The sequence below is a fragment of the Martes martes genome (assembly GCF_963455335.1).
Source record: "Martes martes genome assembly, chromosome: 8".
Classification (NCBI taxonomy): Eukaryota; Metazoa; Chordata; class Mammalia; order Carnivora; family Mustelidae; genus Martes; species Martes martes.
The window spans coordinates 27,393,072-27,415,648 of NC_137895.1; the positions used below are offsets into that span (position 1 = coordinate 27,393,072).

Below are 22,577 nucleotides of genomic sequence, written 5' to 3' on the forward strand. Positions count from 1 at the left end.
ATGATACACACTTAGCATCTATTATCTCATTTAATTATCAGGATCACCCCCCCCCCATATGAAGTAGGTGTTACTGTTACATTTCACAGATGAGGAAATTGAAGGTCCTATAAGCGACTAAGAGTGGTGTGAATTGAGGATTCAAGCCCAAGCCTAGCTCTTAACTGCTTTCCTGCCTTGCCTCCCACTTTGGGAATTTCTTTATAGTCATTGTCTCCTTTGGTATTACCCCAAGTGGCATTAGTGACTCAAGGAACCTTCTAACTTCCCAGTTCTTGATGTTTGCAATCCTAGTGATCTTTATTCTTTTCTAGCTTCTCATGTTCATGGTAATACCTTCCACTTTATTATTGGGCATAATAGTTTGACTTGAGATGTTAAAACTGAATGTTCCCATTCCTTACAACTACTTACCCTCTCAAAAACTTTCTCATAGTCTTACTACTTCTCTGGCCTTGCTGAATATTTCAGGTTTTTAATTCCTGTCTTTTCTTCTGCTCTTTCAGCCTTTCCTGGCTTCATTTTCTTTCCTCTCTAACCATTTTCTAGTGACAGAATATTTATTGAGCACTTATAGGCATTCCACTAAGCCTCTTATGTACTGCATAATAACTCTAGAGGAATAGGTGCTAACATTAGCCCCATTTGATAGACGAGGAAATCGGCATTTAGCAAAGTAAAGTGATTTCCTTAAGGTCATAGAGTCAGCATTGGTTGAATTTCAAATCCACATCTATTTTTGACACAAAAACTCATGGCGTTTATAACCTATTGTCCTTCACTACAGTCTTTATTTTATTTACTTTAAACCGTAGATCAGTGTGGTAGCTCACATTTTAAAATATAGATATTGTTAGGTGTTGGGAATTAGGGAGATTGATTTAAAATGATTTTATTTGGCCTATGAATTTAGAAGGAAGGATCCCCTATTGAGAATTATGGGTATGGGCAAAAATGGGATCTTAGGCTAGTGGAATATGGTGAAGATTAAAAATTGCTTTCATTTTAGGAACTTTTTTTGTTGAGAATATTATCTCATGTAAAACTGTTTGTTGTAACTGTCAGTCATTTCTTGATCTAAAATAAAAGCTAACTTGCCAATAATGGCTCTCAGATAAATAAGGACAAGGTGTCCTAAACAAAAAGAGTAATTACTATTCCAAGTAAAGCAACTGGTAATTATAATAAGATTGAACCAGTGGGAATTTCCAGCATAAGGATGGAAGCTACTTTTAGTCATCCTACTTTGGATAGATCTTTCCCTTTTTGTATATAGTTACTATGAAAATTTCCCTTACATATACTAAAAAGAGATATATTAATTATTTTCCTGTTGTTTTGTATTTTGATTTATAAATAACTTTTTATGTGCATCCTCCTAAAAGTTGTTATTTCACAGGGTTTCATCTGTCCATTATGTATGAAAAGATGTATAACTGCTATTGATTTGTCGGAGCATTACCAGCAAGTGCACGCTGAAAATGAGACAAGAGGACAGGAACTTCTTAATGACTCCAGTGTTACTGTGGGTCCTGTATATTTTGCTTTAGCAGCTTGGTTATGGGTTGCTCAAAATAGTTTTGTTTTTCCTTGCCTCGGTGTTGCTTAACTTTTTATGCTACAGAGGGAATATGGATTGCTTTAATTATGCATGCTTCAAAGAGGTTCAATAAGGAAAACAGGCTCTTGGGAAGTTGGGTTGGTTGCTCTTACTCTCTGCAGCTGTCTTTTTGTGAATCTGTAAACAAATATAAAAGCTTAAGTTAATATTTTTGTATAAATTTTGCCGTGAAATTTGAAATGTAAAGTGAATGATACTTGATTTCAACATCTATAAGTTATATCTTTATTATTTAGTTAATGCTAATGAATGTTTTAAGATGCTTTAGCTTAAACTGCTTTTACTCTTATATAAAAAGAGAACTTAGCATATTGTTACTGTCTTTATTTGATACCAAGTAGGGCATTAGAATTTGGATCTACCATTGTTTCAGTCTTTGTTTTGACACCCTGGACTTGAGGAAGGTGACAGAGTGGCACAAACTCCTCATTGATACTGGATCACCCACACGTTTCTCTGTCGTGTGTGGGACTGGTGTATGTCTATGGCTGAGGGTGGAAGCCGGTGAGGGGAACTATTGTCCATTTGCAGGCTGGAAAAAGTCTCTTAGTGATCTCGATATATCTGTTTCCTTTGAAAATTACTGCAATATTCTAAAAATAAAAAGAAACATGGCTTTTCCCCCCCATTCCTTTGCAAATCTTACAAAAGAAGGAAACTTTTTGTACCCAGAAAGACCAAAAAAAAAAAAAAAAGATGTTTGTATTTCTGTCTGGCAGTTATATATATATAAGAAAAGGATTTCACCAAATATTCATGTATTTAGCATATTAATAGAGTACTTCTTATGTACCATGTATTTTGGTAAGTAAAGGAGATAAAAAGGTAAATAGGTTATGCTCTCTATCCCAGGAAATTTCTCTGATGAATATTATTTGCAAAAAGAGTGCGGTGGTGATTCAAGTTGAGGGGAACCCAGAAAAACTTCATTGGGAAACAGTTAAACCAGACATTTTCTAGGGTGATGGAGAAAATGGGTACATTATAGGAGGACAACAGTTAAACTAGATAACTGGTGTGAGCAAAGAAAGAGGCATGAAAGATTCTTAGAGCTCTCCTTAGAACTTTACTAGTTGTCTTCCTTTCAGAACATCCGTGTCAGCTTTTCTTCTTTATGGGTTAACCAAAATGAAAAGACTCAATATCACCTACTTGTCACTTAAATAAGAACTTTCTTTTCAATTGAAAGAACACTTAGTATAACAGGGATGCCATAAGTATCAAGTTAGGGAAAGTTCTTAGCCGCAGTGTATCTGAGAAAGGATTAGAGATAACTGAAACTTAAGAGTAGGGGACTTACTGTTTTTAATCTTAAGTACACTGTGTGTGTGTGTGTGTGTGTCTGTGTCTGTGTGTCTGTGTGTCTGTGTGTTTGGAAGTTTGGAATGATCAAAGGAAATAAACGTAGCTGGTTGTTTTTAGTGTTTTATTGTTTACTAACAGTATTTCTGTGGAAGTTATTGATCTAGTTAACTTCAATTCCCTTGAAGGTGGTTGAGAAAAAATAGAGAAGCAGTCTTATAATATCCAGAATTAGTATTACAAGGTCCATGAACTAAAGATCATATACTCTGTTCATGAGACATCGCTCAGATACTCACTCTGAGCTTATGTTACTGTCATTTTAAAGATTTTATTTATTTATTTGACAGACAAAGATCACAAGGAGGCAGAGAGGCAGGCAGAGAGAGGGGGAATCAGGCTCCCTGCTGGAGGGAGGGAGCAGGGAGCCTGAGTTACTGTCATTTTAAATGAGTGATGTGGTTTTTTTTTTTTTTATATTTTATTTATTTATTTACTAGACAGATAGAGATCACAAGCAGGCAGAAAGGCAGGCAGAGAGAGAGAGAGGAGGAAGCAGGCTTCCCGCTGACCGCTGAGCAGAGAGCCCGATGCGGGGCTCGATCCCAGGACCCTGGGATCATGACCTGAGCCGAAGGCAGAGGCTTTAACCCACTGAGCCACCCAGGCACCCTGAGTGATGTGGTTTTAATAAACTTTTTTCTTTATCCTTCCCATCTATATCAGGCTAGCATTATTAGATATACCATGTAAATAATTTTAAGAAATGGGGCGCCTGGGTGGCTCAGTGGATTAGGCCTCTGCCTTCGGCTCGGGTCGTGGTCCCAGGGTCCTGGGATCGAGCCCCGCATCGGGCTCTCTGCTCAGCGGGGAGCCCGCTTCCCACTCTCTCTCTGCCTGCCTCTCTGCCTACTTGATCTCTCTCTCTGTCAAATAAATAAATAAAATCTAAAAAAAAAATAATTTTAAGAAATGATTGTGAAAAGTCAAAACAGGGTATAGGAAAAAACTATAAAATATGGGTACAGAAATAAAAGAGGCTAGAATTAATAAAGTCACCCACCCATTCAGTGATGAATACTTATACCTCTGAGACATCAAACAAGTTTAATATCTATTTAAGAAGATGAGAAAGTATATGTATTTTAGAAAGATTTATTTTTACCATAAATGTCCCCAAATTAAAGTGTTATTTAAGCATGGGAAATTCACTTAGGTGAATCATATGGAGAATTCACTTAGGTGGGATATTTCTATAATTAAATATATATTACTGAATTTCTAAAATTTTTCTTTAGGGATAAATCAGTTCTTTCTGGAGTATTAACCTGGTAATATTTAGAAGCTTTAAGAAGGTATGGCATACCTTAATGTGATCATTAGCTTTCTTGAATCCTTAGATATCTAGAGCCAAAATCTGGAAGTAGAGACAGTACTCAAAAAGCCAAAGTTATAAAGATTAAATAATGTAATTGGTATGTGGATTCTGCGAGAAACATTCTAATTTGTCTTCCGATTACTAGTAGAAGCTGAGATGCAAAAGAGAAATGACAGACTAAATAATATGGAGGTTGATGTACTATTGCACTAAAGGCATGTTAATTACAACAGTTACTGGGTAGAAGTTAAAAGAATGACAAATTAGGCATAATGTGGAGCTGTTATGAAACATGATGGTAGATAATAGTTGGTTTTTGAAGAAAGAGCATAACATCAGCTAGATTAGCACATAGACCAGGAACATTTGTTCATTTAAAGACAGTGCTGAGCATCAGATATCTCTGCAGCCTAAGGGCATCATTCAGATGTCCTAAGGTGTATCATTAATACTACTCTCCTTGCTCATTTCAGAAGTTTCATAAGAGATCATTGTGTTCATTTACCTGTTGTGCCCCTGCCCCTCACTCTGGCTCTGTGATCAGGACACACCTGTTTCCCAAATGCAGCACAACTGTTTCAAACCTCTTTCCATACCTTTGTTAGAATGCCTTTCTATTATTTCTGACAAGTAACTCCTACTCATTCTTTAGTACCTAATTCCAGTGTCCAGTGTCTAGTGTGTATACACGTATACATAATATATATGAGTATCTGTGCATTTTTTGTAAAGCAGTAACTCCTGCCACAGGCAGAGTTGGATTCCTCTTTTCCTGTGTTCCTGTAGTTCTTTATATCTACTTGTATTGTACCATTATCTGGTAATATTTGTCTATGTATCAGTATCCCCAGTACACAACAAGCCTTGGTTCTGCCACACAGCATACATAAATGAGAAATGATGATATGCTGTTTGTGTAGCACACAGCGAAGGAGAAGTTTTTATTAATTTTTTGGTTTTTACTTGTTCAGAGTATTTATTATTTTCCTCAGGCTATATCCCTTGGAAAGTTTTGTAATTGGCAAGGTATTAAAGCTCTTCTGTTTTTTTCTTTTTTAGTAGAGATTTTTATTTATTTGAGTGTGTGAGAGAGAACCAGCAGGGAGAAAGGGCAGAGGGAGAGGGAGAAGCAGATTTCCTGCTGAACAGAGAGTCCAGTGTGGGACTTGATCCGCTCATGACCTGAGTGGAAGGTAGACTCTTAACCCACTGAACTACCTAGGTACCCCTCTTCTGTTTTTGTTTTTGTTTTTTGCCAAATTCTGCCCTGTCAGGTTCATTCATATTTTTATTACTTATTTATTTATGTTTAAAGTAGGCTCCATACCCAGTTGGGGCTTGAACTCATAGCCTTGAAGAGTCGCATGCTCTAATGGCTGAGTTTGCTGGTTGTTATTTTATTTTATTAAATAAATATTCAGTGTAGAAAATACAGAGTGTGTTCAGAAATACTACACTAGCCATTATGGAAACATGCATGAAAAGCTTCAGTGTGGTGTTTATTTTAGTGAAAGTAGAAACTTGACAAGCTACTAAGCGTAGAGCTGGGGGGGCGAAAGCAGTATATGCAAAGAAATGTGGGATACCATGGTGTGTTTAGAGAATATAAGTAAGTCAGAATAGTTGAAAATGTCAGTAGAGTTGTACAGAGTGAGAGGTGTCCAGGCATCAGAGTGATTAGGTCATTGAGGGAATATTCATACAGGACCTTGTGCCATAGTCATATAGTTCTGAGATTATTTATAAGTGTTTAGTATTTTATGGGACTATTAACTTTAGGCTTTTACAGTGTTAATCTTAGGTTAGCAAGGAATTTACAGCATAGTAGTACTATAATACTTCTCAATCATTATAGATATTCTGTGGTAATTATAAATTATTTACTATATTACCTTTTTCCTTTAGTGATCATACTACTTTGTTTTTAGTTTTTTTTTGTTATCATTCCTATGAAGTAGATTAGGGCAGATATTATTTTACTAAGGGGCATATCTAGAAAGAGAGAGAGAGGACATGATGGTAGATCTTCTCAACTAGTCTTCTAGATTAGAACTATATTCTCAAATTAGAATTCTGTATTCTAGCCATCAATTTATTCAACCTAAAAGATAGTTTTAAGGGTTTCTTCATATTTCATAAACTTCAACCAGAATAGACAGTGATGTACATTTACACAATACCGGATTTTGGGCTTAACGTCATAAATTACAGTCTACTAAAGGTACCATTTGTGTAATATTTGACTGTATTTCATAATATACAAATTGCTGTCTTACAGTATTAAACAGAATTTTGTAAACTTTTTCTGCCTCTTTCTACAGGGTTTCATATGTCCCCAGTGTATGAAATCCCTTGGATCTGCTGATGAACTTTTCAAACACTATGAGGTAGTTCATGATGCTGGTAATGATTCAAGTCATGGAGGAGAGGCTCTTGCTCTGAAGCGGTACAGTACAATCGCTTTGATTGCTGTTATGAGAGCATGTGATATTATCTGTTTTGTGTGTTAGGGCCCAAGTAGTGTGCTCACTGTTCTTTGTCAGACTGACTCTGAGGTAAGGAGAATAGAACATGAGAAGGTTTGATAGGACTCAAGGAACAGAAAGAAGCCAGAGTTGCCTGAGCTGAGGGAATGAGGGGGAGGGTGTTAAGGCAGGGACTATACTGTCCAGATTGTATAGTCCTTGTTAATGAGTTCAGATTTTATCCTAACTGCAATAGGAAGCTATTAATCCTTATTATTGGGAAATTAATGGGAGATATTTTGTTTCTGGCTCAGGCACTTAATGATTATATCATTTCGGTGGTAAGGTGTTTTTCCATTCATAAACAATGATCTTTCAGAATAAAATTATTTTTCTAAGGGGTATACATAAAATTCTATATGTAAAATTCTAAAACTTTTTTTTAATTGAGAAAACTAGAATATTAATGTATAGTTACTAGCCATGATTTATTAAGAGACCAGGTTATTAGAGGACATTAACTATTAATTCCTTTTTTCCCCCAATTTATGTTTAGAGATGATATAACACTACTTAGACAAGAGGTCCAAGACCTTCAGGCTTCACTTAAGGTAACAATAAAAATGATTATATTTGTTTACTTTCAGTGTTTCACATAATAAATCTTTTGAAATTTACTAAATAAGAATATATACTTTTTTCTCCTTAGGAAGAAAAATGGTACTCAGAAGAATTAAAGAAAGAATTAGAAAAATTTCAAGGGCTGCAGCAGCAAGTAAATGCTTTTAAATACCTAAAGTGTGTTTATTAGTTGTTTATTTTCATCGTTGAAAATAAGCATTTTGTTAGCAGGTGACCTGTAATAAATAACTTCTTCTAATTTGTTTATCTGTATTTATAGCCTTAAGTGTATATCTTTTGTAATTCTAGTGAAAGCAAACAAATAATTGGGAAGCTAAGATGTAATTTCTTAAAGATGTTCCATTAAGAATCAGTTACCTGTGGATTTTTTTTATACCAGGCTGCATTATTCTAATATTCTGACAATATACCTAAATTATTGAAAAATACAGGTTCAGACAATAGTGAAATTCTTCAGAGCATTTGTGTTGTGACAAATTAGAAATCACTAAATTGTCTATTAGTAGGGAAAGAACTATTATTAACTTTTTTGTTTACATTTATGCAGATTATTTGAAAATGTGGGGGAATGGTTGTGTTAACAATTTTAGTTTTTTTTTAAACCAGTGTTATTTTTAAAAAACAATAAAAATATTTTTATATATATGTACACACATACACGCCCATATACACACTGCTTTATATAAAAATAATGCATAGAAAAAACCCCAAATCATTGGTATCAAAAGTGGTTACTTTGGAGTAAGATTCTGTTGATATATTGTTTAATGTATTTTCTAAATAAATGTTTTAACCAATTGTGATTTTTATATTAAAATTATATTGGCTTTTGGGACACCTGGGTGGCTCGGTCGATTAAGTATCTGCTTTGGGCTTAGGTCATGGACCAAGTCCTGCATCAGGCTCCCTGCTCGACTGGGAGTTTGCTTCTCCCTCTAACCCTTCCCCTACCTGTGATCTCTCTCTCACTCTCTCAAATAAGTAAATAAAATCTTAAAAAATAAAATTATATTGGCTTTTGTATTACAGTTACATAAAGAATCATAGAATAATGAATTTTACCAAATACAGTTCTTATTTGTAAGAATAAAGTGGATACCCTTCAACAATAGTTCTAATCATTTTATTAAGTAATTAGTGATCCCTTTGCATATTAGTACATTGTGACTCTTACTGCCTTTTTTTTTTTTTTTAAGATTTTATTTATTTATTTGAGGGAGAGAGAATGCGTGAGCAAGAGCACAAGCAGGAAGAGCAGCAGAGGGAGAGGGAGAAGCAGACTTTCCACTGGGCAGGGAACCTGATGCAGGGCTCCATCTCAGGACTCTGAGATCACGAACTGAGCTCAAGGCAGACGCTTAACTGACTGAACCACCCAGGTGCCCCTCTTTTTGCCTTTTTGTTTTTTCACCAAAAATTGCCATTTGGATTAAAAAAAAATGCAGATAAAAGAATAGCAAGGTATCAGTCTTATTACTTCTCAGCTTCTGTATTTGAGGTAGGAAAGAAGTTTTTAGTAATTTACAATACTTACAGTTCATTTACTCATGTTTTACAGAGATGCCATTAACAATTCACAAAACGTGTGCTGTATTATTTTTTTGTACCTGAGAACAGAGGAAACTGCTTACTACATTTGAGATGACTTTTTCACATTTAATAAGTAAATTCTCCACATTGCAAGATGAAATTGCCTTGGTTTAGGAAATTTACTTTTGGAGGCAATGTATTTAAAATATTGATGATTTTTAGCACTAGTATGTCCAAATCTAATGTACAGGAAAATAAAAAGTCAGATGTACATTGAGATGCCTTATTAAACTCTTTCAGATATGTATAATTTTTTAGAATGTGAAAATAATGACTAGGCTATATAGTGTTTTATTTGTAATGCACATAATAAATTAAACCTTATGGAATATATTCTTTATTTCTGTTTTTTAAAATGATGATTTATAATTCTGAATTAAAAATTTGTGCTTTTAATGCCAAACTTTTTAGTAATGATAGCTTCATGGCATATTTTAGTTTATGCAAAATTTTATATGTTATAGGATTGAATCTTTTTTATTTTTTTAAAGATTTACTTATTGGATGTGTGGGTGGCTCAGTTGGTTAGACGTCTGCCTTTGGCTTGGGTCATGATCCCAGGGTCCCAGGATTGAGCCTACATTGGGCTCCCTGCTCAGCGGGGAGCCTTCTTTTCCTTCTCCCTCTGTCTGCTGCTCTGCCCACTTGTGCTCTCTCTCTCTATGTCAGATAAGTAAATCTTTTAAAAAGGAAAATATTTGTTTATTTATTATTTGAGAGAGAGAGAGAGAGAGAGAGTGGGTGGCGGTTAAGGAGGAGGGACAGAAAATCTCAAGCAGACTCCCCACAGAGCAAGGAGCCTGACATGGGGCTCTGTCCCAACACTCTGAGATCAGGAGCTGAGCCAAAACCAAGAGTCTAATGCTGAACTGACAGCCACCCAGGCACCCCTATGAGATTATGAATCTTATCTGCTGACTTAAGTATTGGCTTTAGAATCTATGTTTATAATGATAATAATTTATGTTTTTTTTTAAATCTTTACTGGTGTGTCTGGGTGGCTCAGTCAAGCATCTACCTCTTGATCTTAGCTCAGGTCTTGATCTCAGTGTTGTGAGTTCAAGTCCAGCAGGGAGCCTGCATTAAAAAAAAGTATTTTTACTGAATTTATGGAATTTAAGATGCTATCTTTTGCAAGATCCATTATAACTTTATATTAGCATAAAAAATTCTTAGAACCGGTGACTGCAAGTAGGTCATTATGCCAGTCTGTCTAATGGTACTTTAGAGATCTGGAAGATTGTGAACAGGCCAGAATGTTATCAAAATCTTGATACTTACCTCACAGAATGTGGCTTTTAGAGACTTTTTTTTTCCACATTGGCAATGGTAATAGTATTTTCTTTTCATTTTAATGTATTTGTTTATGTCTTATTTTCATTGAGGAGTCTAAGCCTGATGGAATGGTGGCTGACTCAGCAGCAGGTAACTTTACTTAAAAGCAGATGTTTTTTCATTTTTCTTTTTCTCCTTGCTTATTCTTCTTTTTTACTTTTTACCTTTTCTCTGATGTCTGCTACATAAATTTGTATTATGGTTATACTTTCTGGCTCTAAAACAGTGAAGATAATAGTCATATTTTAGATTTAGAATATTACCTTTGAAGTTCACAATTTAATCAGCCAACAAAAATCTTAGTGTTTTCTTAATTCGTTATATTCTGTAGTTATAAATAAACTCCTGGAATATTACATAAATATAGTTTAATGAAAAGTTAAAACTATTTTAAAGAGTGATGTACTCTTTTTCTCTTGGAATAAAATGATGAAACTAACATCTTTGTAATTGACTTTAACTGGAGGAATGCTCAATGAATAATCAAAATTATATTTTGAGGTTAGCTGTTCTATTTACTTTCCCTCTGAAATCTTTTTATGAGAATGAACTATTAGGAGTTGGCTGTATATTTTAATTGATTCTTTTATTTTATATAAGACCTTGATTTTAAACCATTTCTAACTTCATTTCTCATTATAATAAATTTTAGAGAGGCAGAATATATTCCACTTTGGTTAGTTGATGGTCATAGGAAAATAACGAATGTGAAATCAAAATAATCTTGAAACAAATATTTATGGATTATTTGAGCATGATGCTAAATATTCTTTTCATTTGTTTTATATGTTTATAAATTATGACTTGTGGCTTAAATGAATTAGATGTGCTTAATTCTTGAAATGTTGATATATTCTATTTGTAATTAGATGATATACTCATGTTGATTGTCTTTTTTTATGTTGATTATCTTTCCTATGATTAGGATATAAGTAATAACAATTTAGGAAATATAATTAGCATTAATTATGTATTTGAATAACTATGATACTTTTTTTGTAGAACTACAGTCTTTGGAACAACAATTAGAAGAAGCCCAAACAGAAAATTTTAATATTAAGCAAATGAAAGACTTATTTGAACAGAAAGCAGCCCAACTTGCCACTGAAATCGCAGGTGAATTGAATCAGATTTTTTTAGCTAGTATATCAGCCTTTTTACCTTTTTGCCATTATAGAGCCTAGAAATAAGGCATTAATTATATGTTAGTGTGCGAATTTGTTATATACTATGTTGTTATATACTATGTGGTGCATGTTATATACTATGGTGGTGATTACTAGAATGTGGTGTATATATATTATATATATATATGTATATATAACAAATGTGGTGCATTTGTTATATACTATGGTGGTGATTACTAGAATTTAATAGTAGAATTGCTATAAAATGAATTTGTCCTCTTACTTCCTTTCAAAGGACTGATTTTCTCTGTAGAATTCTTGAAATTTAGAGAAGGTGAATTTTCTTTTGGGGTATGCTTAAAGATTAATAGGTAACATTTTGAAGAAATTAAATAATATAGATGTAATATTTGGTTATGCTACCAATTAGCATATTGATACATTAACAAGCTGATTCATAACAGTGCTGTGCTATATGGAATTTATGTAGACAGAAACGTTTGATTATTTTAAGTTCATCATTTTATGTAATCAGAAGTTAAAGTTACTGTATGTGTTTATGGTTATGTAAGGAATGTGAATTTGAATTAATGGTATGTAGATATGCATTGTGTAATATGCTGGAATTTATAAAACTGTATAATATACAGGACTTCATAAAACTGTCCTTTCCTAGAGTTCATGTCATAAAACTAATATTTATAACTCTTTTAAATTAGATATAAAGTCAAAATATGATGAAGAAAGGAGTCTTCGAGAAGCTGCTGACCAAAAAGTGGCACATCTGACAGAAGAATTAAACAAAGAAACAACTATAATTCAAGATCTGAAGACTGAACTGGTAATTTAGAAACCATTTATTGGAATGTACTTTTATAATTTTCTAAATTAAAAATGATATACATACTTTGGTGAAAAATTTTAAAAGCATAGCTTGTCTAAAATGGAAGAAATAAAAATTCCTTATAGTTCTATCCTCTGCACATATACTAATAGGATTTTTTACATAGAAGTGGAATCTAGGATGCAAAATTTATTATCTTAATATTTTTGTGTTTCTATCTTAATATTATCTTTTTGCTTAGCATTTTCGCTGTTTCTATCTTAATTGTTTTCCATCTTTTTGCTCTTTCCTATCTGCATCTCTGATCCTGACCTTTCTTTGCACTTTGGTTTTATAAATCGACCTACTTTTAGGATACTCCTGATTGCATTTCTAGCTTTCATTTCAAATTCAACAAATGTAACATCAAGTCATCATATTTCCTCCTCAACTGTGTTTCTGTCATTGGTATTACACATCTTCAACAGTCTCCCAAGGTGTAAAAACCTTGAATCTGCCCTTGACTCCTTTCTGTCCTTTATTTAGGGTTCAATAAATGTATCAATAAAATCAACCATATCCAGTCTGCAACAAACCCTAATTATGCTTACATCAGCTCCTTTATTTTTATTACCAGTTTTCTAGGATAGAAGATGAGGCATTTATGCTTCAAAATGTGACATTTATCAAGTGATTGTTATGACCATTGGGTGTAGTTTGTGAAGGAAAAGAAAGCAAATAAAGCACTTAGAATAATTGTGAATTTGCCATTTCGTGCCTTGAGTGGTAATACTATTAAATAGGACATATATTTTGGGAAGAGGAGAGGCTTGTTGGCAGAAAGATCAGTGGTCACTGTTTGCAATCCAATAATTGATATCAAAGATTATTTTCATTTTGATGTCTTTGTAGTAAAACCATATAAAAATGTGTGTTCTTTTAGTTTTCTCACCTTATTTTTTAATGAAAATGTGCTCTACAGCTTCAGAGACCTGGTATAGAAGATGTTGCTGTGCTAAAGAAAGAACTGGTACAAGTTCAAACACTAATGGACAACATGACATTGGAATGTGAGAAAGAATCTGAAAAACTCAAAGATGAGTGCAAAAAGTTACAGGCAGAATATGCCAACTCAGAGGTAAATAAGTTCAGTATGCTTAAATGTGACTTTTGTTAACTTGTTTAGTGTATACTATTGAATAAAGCCAACATTTGAGATTTTTCCGAGTGATCTATCAAAACAGTATTTGACTTTCATTTGCTCTGATGATATTTGTATATAATCAGTCTAATCTGAGAGACAGTATTTAACTTTGCTTTATGAAGCTAGACATGTAGAGAAGAATGTTTGTGTAAGAGTATTGTTTTATTTAATAAATGATATATATTGTGGGGAGATGATATTTAAAGTTAAGTTTGATCCAAGCTAGTCAAAAAGTGGTAATTGAGTTTACGTCAGCTTGGTAGAGGTAAAGGAAGTATGATTTCATTTTTTACAATTGTATTACCAGTGTTGTTCAGAAAAAATATTTAGGAAAAACTTATTTTCTTGTAGGTTTGTTTCTCACTTACCATTTATTGAATTATGTTGTTGAAAGAAATCTTAAAAATCAGCTAAGTCTAACACTTCACCCAGGACTCCCCTCTATAGATAGCATCTGATAAGTGATACTTACTTGTTAGGTATTCTAGGAGGTGCATATTTCTTTGTAGGTCAGCTGTTCTGTTGAGTCGACATTTGTTTTCCTGTAATTTACATGCACTGGGTCCAGTTCTCCTTAGGAATTACACTGAATAAATTGTTCCTTTTTTCCACATGAGATATTTGAAGACTGTTCATATTTACTGAGTTCTTTCTCTTCCAGGATAAACATTTTCAGTTCCTTTTACTATATGACTTGACTTTGGCCTGTACATCTTTGAGATACATAATTATGTCAGTATATGACAAGCTCTAGGATATGTAATAAATATATTTGCTTAAAAATGCTAGCCTTTTCCCCTTATACTGTATTATAGAGGATTTTTAAAATCTATTAATAGTCTATTAATTATTTTTAGTTCTTAAGCTCTCTTATGTGATGTGGAGCTCTGTTTTTCATATTTTCAGTTTAAAAAGTTGAGTTATAATGACATTTCAGTTTGCGTTTCTTTCTTGGAATTTTAAAGCTAGTGATCTAAAAGCCACTCTATTCACAATTAGTAATACTATGTTAAGTAAGCTATGGAGTATAAATATTATAGATAACCGTGTCATCCTTTTTCTTTCTTCTTCCTGATGGGAGGAAAGTTTATGGGTATTACATGCATAGGCATATGAAGCTTTATGATGATTAGTACTTTAGACTTTAAAGTTTATGAATTTCAGCTGCAGATTTCCTAAAAGTGATCTTGTAGCCCAGTGACATATAACTCCACAGTTTTTAAAACAATTTCAGGGGGTTCATGAACTTACTGAAACCAGTTAAACGGTTCTGCTATGTAATCAAGGAGATGCTGAATCAAAGAAGTCTCATGAGGAAAAATCCCATTCAGATAATGTGAAAGCAGAAATACTTGAATTTGGGTGAATTGAGTCATTTGTTTTTATGCTTCAGTAAGAATTATTTTTGATTAAATCTGCCTGCCCACTAGTATTTCTCAAATTTTTAAAAAATTATATTCTCTTTTTGATTAAAAACATTCCTTTAATGTTACTTGAAATTTCCAAACAAATATAGTAGGGTGACTAAAATTGAATCACAATAATGACACTTTTTTGATGTATCTATTTTAAAGTACAATCCTCTCTGACCTTTTCCAGCTGAGAAGTATGGAGTTACATATTTACTTGTTAAACAAGTAGAATTTGAACAGGGAGAAGAAATTTATTTACTTGTATTTTGGGAAAAATATATGTGGGAAAATATTTCTGAGTAATATTTAATAATTTGTGTAATATGGAAGATTTTTGTACATTTGCATTTTTATTCATGTAGATTAAATTATCTTTATATGTTATAAGGAGGTCATTTAAGATGAAAAAGCATAACTAGAATTATATAAGATTTGGGAGAAAAGGATTTAGTGTCTTCCTGTGCTGTCCTCTGTCAACAAGGTTGATTGTGGGAAACAATGATTATTTTTTTCTCTCAGAAAGCTGTTTCTGGAAAAGAAAAATGGCATAGAAATCCATTCTTCACATTTTCTTTTACATTTTCATAAAATTCTTCTTTTTAAATGTTTTTAAATAAATTTTAAAATAAAGAAATTTATTCTTGCTGAATAGCGACTTAACATTTCATCATATTTTTACTAAAACAAGGATAATATTTACCTTCAACTTAATTAACAAATAGGTTTGCAATGATTGAGACCTCGCATTACACTGAAGTCTTTTGAACAACTTTAGGAAATGGCAGACTAAGAGTCAAAGTAATATTATTATTGGAAACAAACTTTTAACTTTTTGAGTACCACTCGGTTTTTGATACTGTGCCAGGTACTTTAAATATATGGTCTTGTTTGTTTCTTTTAATGTATAAATGAAGTATTATGTTTGCTTTTTATGGAAGGAATCTGAGGCTCAGTGAACGTAAATAAATTATTTAAGTGCATGCACTTTATGTAAGGAAGCTAGCACTAGAACTCAGGTCTTCTCCAAAGCCTGCCGTCTTTCTCTTATCATTTTCTCTCATTTTGGGTGGTCTGATAATTGCCTTATAAGTAAATCTGTGCTGTTAATCTTGACCCAATACAACTATTATTACTTTTTATATTTTGCTGTATTGTATGTTATAATATTTATATTGAATACAACTTAAAATACTTTTGAATTATGTCTCATACCATTTTCATATTAAAAAATTAATGTCTAGATATTCCACTCATTTATTTGTTTATAACTCCATTTGTTTTTATCTTTTGCTTACTTTTTCAATATATGACATGTATTTTACTGATCTATTAAAATTCAATCTTATTCTCAAATTTGTTGGTGGATTGTAACACTTAATGAAAAAAATTATTTTATATATTACTACTTCACAGAACCTAAATACTGTGTCTGAAACAAAATACATTAAAAGGAATTAAAGAAGCCAAAAATGTAATGATTTATTTGGTATTTCTAATTGAGGCTGAAGACATAATCTAACATGTAATATTAAGTATGTTCTTATGTTCCATTACTTTCATTTACATATACCTTTTGAATTCATTGACAATTTTTTTTTTTGGTCTAGATATTTTAGAAAAATAACTTATTCTAAAGCATTTGAAAATACTGTTATAGATCAGAAATTGAGGATTTAAGGGTTAAAAAAGTATTTAAAAAATACATTATTGAAAATATCAAAGCTGTAATCAACTTATATTTGGTGTGGTCTTTAATGGAAATGATCTTTTAGGAATCTTAATGTATTCCAAATAAACTCATTTTAAAAGCTAAAATATTTATAAAGATGGAATAAAAATGATTATACTCATGCATAGTTATTAAAGAGAATACTTAAATGTCTTTTAAAAGTATGTAAATATCAGAGATCAGATTTAACAGTATGTTTGGACATTTGTATGTTCATTGTGTACTTTTGTCAGTCTTGTCTTCCACCTTTCATCCATCATTTTATTATTTTTTTTCTGCTTTCTAATGGAGATGCTTAAACTTGAGGTAATGTGTTTTTTGGAAGGCTTTTAATTTTAGTAATACATAACACCTTCTATTGTCATATGGCAATTTTGTGTTTTAAGGCAATCTCAGAACTTCAAAGATACTCTCATTTTTTTAATCAAGCAAATTTATAACCATCTTTAAATGATTATTTACTAATAGTAATATAGTATTAGAACAGTAATTATAATTCTAAAGCATTAGCTGTATCTTTCCTTAATTATATCTTAAATAATACCTTAAATACTATCTTTCCTTAATTATTTTTTAATTTAAGATTTTTAGTAAAAATCCATTGTTGAATTCAATTAACATGGCTTCAAGGAAATGCAGACTATTTTATTGTGTCTGATATTGGGAACAAAAATCTATTAACTCCTTGGATGAATCACTCATTTCTTTAGTGAGTATTTTTTGAATGTCTAGGGTCATCAACTATTTTAGGTGTAGGGAATACAACAGTGAGTAAGACAGAGTGCCTGCTCTCATACAGTTATATTTCTTTGTGGAAGCCAGACAGTATGTAAGTAAACCAAATCATGATAGAAAGTCAGTTAATGCTAAGTGCTATAAAGAAAAATAAAGCAGGAAAATTAACAAGTCAGGAAATGACAGATGTTGGCAAGGATGCAGAGAAAGGGGAACCCTCCTACACTGTTGGTGGGAATGCAAGCTGGTGAAGTCACTCTGGAAAACAGTATGGAGGTCATCAAAAAGTTGAAAATAGAGCTACACTACTACCCAGCAATTGCACTACTAGGTATTTACCCCAAAGACACAAATTTAGTGATCTGAAGGGGCACCAGCACCCCAGTATTTATAGCAGCAATGTCCACAATAGCCGAACTGTGGAAAGAGCCAAGATGTCCATCTGTAGATGAATGGGTAAAGAAGATGTGATATGTATGGAATACTACTCAGCCATCAAAAGAATGAAATCTTGCCATTTGCAACAATGTGGATGGAACTCGTGGCTGTTATGCTAAGCGAAATAAGTTAGAGACAATTACCATAGGCTCTCACTCATATGTAGAATTTAAGAAACAAAACAGGATCATGGGGGAAGGGAGGGAAAAATGAGGTGAAACCAGAGAGGGAGACAAACCACAAGAGACTCTTAATCATAGGAAACAAACAAGCTGAGAGTTTCTGAAAGGGGATGGGGGGATAGGGCAACTGGGTGGAAAAAAAAAGAAAAAGCAGGGTGTATGTATGGGCAGTAGTGTGGTGGAGCTGGCAATAATGTAGGACAATTTTAGATAGAATGATCAGGGAACGTCTTCTTAAGGAGGATATGTGTGAGAAGTAAGCAAGAATCAGTGTGAAGAATTGGGAGCAATCATTCCCGGGAAGAGGGAGTACAGCTATTAAAGCCTAAAGGCACAGCTGAGTCTGGCCTGTTAAATAGTGAGAAAAGTCGATGTGGAGAGGCATTGAATTTGAATTTGTTTTGAATTTCACCCATAGTCATATTTGAACAAGGGTTTTATTTATTTCCTTGCAAATTTTGGCTTTTTACAATTTTTATTTTTTCCCCTATACAAACCATAATACATGATCATTGAAAAGATTATAGTGATTCATAAAGTATAACAAGAAAGTGATTTCTGTAATTCACTCCCCTCCTCCCCTTCCCATGACTAAAATATACCTTTTGGTATAAATTCTTACCACATCTTTCTTTTTCCACCCTTGAGTAAAATAAAAAATTTCAAATACTTGCTAAAAAGTACATATTTAGTGTATAAAGGATAAATGATGCACCTAATATCTAGTTCTTAAGGTATTAAAATTATAAAATCATTTATATGAATGTATCTAAAAACTGTAAAATATAACAAGATATTTTTGTATATTTTTCCTTTATATTTTGCTTGTTGTTTCTACATTTTGGAGTTAATTTGCAAGATAGATAGATGTTACTCTTGGCTTACTATATCTAATATACTTAAATGCAGAATCATGGTATTTCAATGAAATATACTCATAATTTGCATCTTAATATATACTGTTATTTTTGTTTATTATGTGTTACTCTGCTAAATCCTTTAATACATAGTAATTTAAAATAGCCAAACTGTTCCTAATATTTCTGTTAACATCCAAAATGTTACTAACAGAAAATGATCTGAGATTCAGAGTTGTTAGAAATAGCAGTTTGAAATAAATTCCCAATATCAAAAAAGGTTACATGATCAAGAAAAGGTTACATGATCAATTTAAGAAAGAAGTTATTAGAATATACCTTTAACTTGACTATAGTTAAAAAAACGAATATTTAAACATTTCCTTCTTTGGGGCACCAGAGTGGCTCAGTTAAGTGTCTGACTCTTAAATCCTGGTTCAGGTCTTGATCTCAGGGTCATGAGTTCAAGCCCCACACTGGGTTCCACACCTACTTAAAAACAAGAAAATCCCCAACATTTCCTTCTTTTAAGTATACAGTAGCACATATCAGTTATTATTGAAACATGCTATATAAGCTGTATCTGTAAAGCAGTATGACACATTGCCTTTCATTGTAGTAGAATTGGTTTATTTACATGAATGTTTTCCTTAAAAGGTCAGACCAGGAATATATCTCAGACATGCTGCCATTCATAAAAAACATTTTTGAAATGTTTTTAAAAGTTTTTAAAAGTCTTAACTGACTTTAAGACAGTTTAGAAAACACTCAAAAAACTAGTTTTATTAACTTATGATTATTAAAATAATATAAGCCCAAGTATTTGATCATTCAGTTTAATTACTTAACCTCCTTTATAAGATGGCTTCCAAAACTTTAAACCAAAGCACTGTAATGGATGAAGATATATATACCACCAATGAGAATCCTTTTTAAAAAACAAAAAGTGCCACACATACTGGAAGGGTTTCCAAAAGAAGAGTAGTGGAAGATCTCTTGGCATTATTGTCAAAATAAATTGATAGCTGTGTAAGGTTTCTCCCTTAAAAATGAAAGTACTTATTTGTAATGTTGGATATAGACAACTACTAATGGGTTTATTAGGAAAAATTTTTAAAAATTTATGTCTTTTTCATAGGCAGTTTATTTACTAATAAAGAATATAGACAATGAAAATGATTGTCGCTTTGGGAATGTAAAAAGTGAAGCCAATAAGCAATATTAGAAATACAAAGTTACTTTGTTAGTTCACTTTCAGGAAACCATACTTAAAAAGCAGTACTTAGTCTCTCTCTTCCCAGTTGTTGGAACTCTCATGTGTAGGAAGTTTCTGTTTCCAAGATCTTTGATTACTTTTCTCTTATATTTTAAATGATGAAACCATTGTCTTAATGTCATTAAAAAATGTTAAAACGCATTAAAGCAAATTCACGTCCAGCTGTTATACCTGATCACAGAGTGGCCCAGCTTAATGAAACTATATCAAATAAAACTATATAACTTCTTTGGACAAAGACTTAAAATTATAGTCAAAAAGATGATTTACCACCTTTCCAAGGTGATTCTGTATTGTATGTTTGCATTTATTTAACATGTTTTTAAATTAAAAGGAAATTTCCTCTAGAAATTGGGAGAAAATGTAGTAATAGCTTGCATATCTTCTTTCTTTCTTTATTTTTTTTTAATTTTATTTATGTATTTGACAGAGAGAGAGATCACAAGTAGGCAGGGAGGCAGGCAGAGAGGGGGAAGCAGGCTCCCCGCTGAGCAGAGAATCCGATGCGGAACTCGATCCCAGGACCCTGAGATCATAACCTGAGCTGAAGGCAGAGGCTTAACCCACTGAGCCACCCAGGCACCCTGCATATCTTCTTTAAGTTCAGAAGGATTAAAGTACAGAGTTTCAGAGCCAGTAAATTCAAGTTTATAGTTTGATGCTGACTCAGACACTTAAAGTTGGATGCCAACTCTTCATTTCATGCAAAATGAAGTTGTGCATTGTGGATAAATTTTAAAAATTAATTTTCAGACATGCAGGAAAAAGAGCTAAGTTGAAACTTCTAAGTATTTTTTACAATTTAACAACAACAGTGACAGAAATCTGTATAACTTAAAAACCTTTGGATACTCCCATTTCCTTTTCCATTTTAGTTTTCTCTAATTTTTTTTTTCTTTCTTTTTTTAAGGCCACAATAAGCCAGCTAAGGAGTGAACTTGCGAAAGGCCCCCAGGAAGTTGCTGTATATGTACAGGAACTACAAAAACTCAAAATTTCACTTAATGAATTAACACAAAAAAATCAGGTGAGAATTTAAAAACTATATATAGTGGTGAATTGATTTTATATATCTTAAATTTTAATCTTGTGTATGTTGTATATATATTGGCATGAGTATAGCATGACTTATTCTGGTTTTTAAGTGTTTAAGGACATTCACATTGTTATGAAACCAATCTCCAGAACTCTTTCATCTTGCAGAACTAAAACTCTGCACTCTGAACAACTCCCCATTCACTGCCGACTTATTGTATGTGAAGGAAAAACACTCCTGTGTGTCTCCTGTACTCTCAATACCCTACTACACCTTTACTTCTGACACTAGATGTATGTTCCTCACATCAACAGTTGTGTGACACCAGCTGGTATCATACAGTGTAACAATTCTGACACCATTTACTTGGAGATAGTGTCAGATCCCACAGTTTAAGGGATTAGTCCCACAAGACTGTTCCTGTACCCCCAACACCCCCCCCCCGCCATAACCAATTAAAAGTCCAGTTATTACCTGTACTTTGTACTAAATGACTATAAATAGGAGGCTCCCACAACCTTTACCTTAGATTTGATTAATTTGCTAGAGTGTTTCACAAAACACAGGAAAACATTTTACTTACCAGATTACTGGTTTATTTTAAAAGATTATAATTCAAGAGCAGCCAGATGGAAGAGATCCATAGGGTAAGTTGTGTGGGAAAAGGCATGGAGCTTTTATGCTCTCTCTGGGTGCTTTCTACATATGTTCACCAACCTAGAATCTTTCCATACCTTAATCCTTTGAGTTTTTAAGGAGGCCTCCTTACATAGGCATGAGTGATAAATTATTGGCCATTGGTGATTAACTCAACCTCCAGCTCCTCTCGAGGTGGTGGTGGTGGTGGGTGGGGGGAGGGGGGCAGATGTTGATGGGGGATCTGGTTGAAAGTTCTAACCCTTTAATCCTGGTTGATTGCTATGGCAACCAGCCCCCATCCTTAGGGTCTTTCTAAAAAATCACCTCCTAAACATAAACTGGTGATTGAAAGGGGCTTGTTATGCATAAGCCAAAGACATTCTCGTTGCTCTTATCACTTAGGAAATTCCAAGGGTTTTTGGAGCTCTTCCAGAAATGGCATGAAAACCCAATGTATATTTTTTATTATAAATTACAGTCATACTTTTGATGCACCAAGTTTTTGATTTGATTTAATCCAGTTTATCTCTTTTTGCTTTTGGTGTCATATTTAAGAAATCATTGCCAAATCCAATCCCATGAAGCTTTTCCCCTGTGTTTTCTTCTAATAATTTTATAGTTTTAGGTCTTACGTTTTGGTCTTTGATGCATTTTGAGTTAATAGCATAAGGTAAGCATTTAGTTTCATTCTTTTACATATGGTTAGTTTCTCCTGCACCATTTGTTGAAAAGACTCTTCTTTTCTGTGCTCTTTGGCACCCTTGTTAAAAATCATTTGACCATGTG

The 22,577-nt window shown here is 33.0% G+C and overlaps 1 protein-coding gene across 1 annotated transcript in view; it reads left to right on the forward strand.

Moving 5' to 3' along the window:
* Window positions 1-22,577, forward strand: part of EEA1 (early endosome antigen 1) — a 118,132-nt gene that overhangs the window by 36,240 nt on the left and 59,315 nt on the right. Inside the window, exons 3-11 of the mRNA XM_080809928.1 lie at window positions 1,400-1,525; window positions 6,623-6,747; window positions 7,323-7,377; window positions 7,476-7,541; window positions 10,384-10,423; window positions 11,336-11,449; window positions 12,180-12,301; window positions 13,266-13,421; window positions 21,027-21,143. Of these exons, the coding sequence (XP_080666054.1) occupies window positions 1,400-1,525; window positions 6,623-6,747; window positions 7,323-7,377; window positions 7,476-7,541; window positions 10,384-10,423; window positions 11,336-11,449; window positions 12,180-12,301; window positions 13,266-13,421; window positions 21,027-21,143 (921 nt within the window). The remainder of the gene's footprint in view (window positions 1-1,399; window positions 1,526-6,622; window positions 6,748-7,322; window positions 7,378-7,475; window positions 7,542-10,383; window positions 10,424-11,335; window positions 11,450-12,179; window positions 12,302-13,265; window positions 13,422-21,026; window positions 21,144-22,577) is intronic.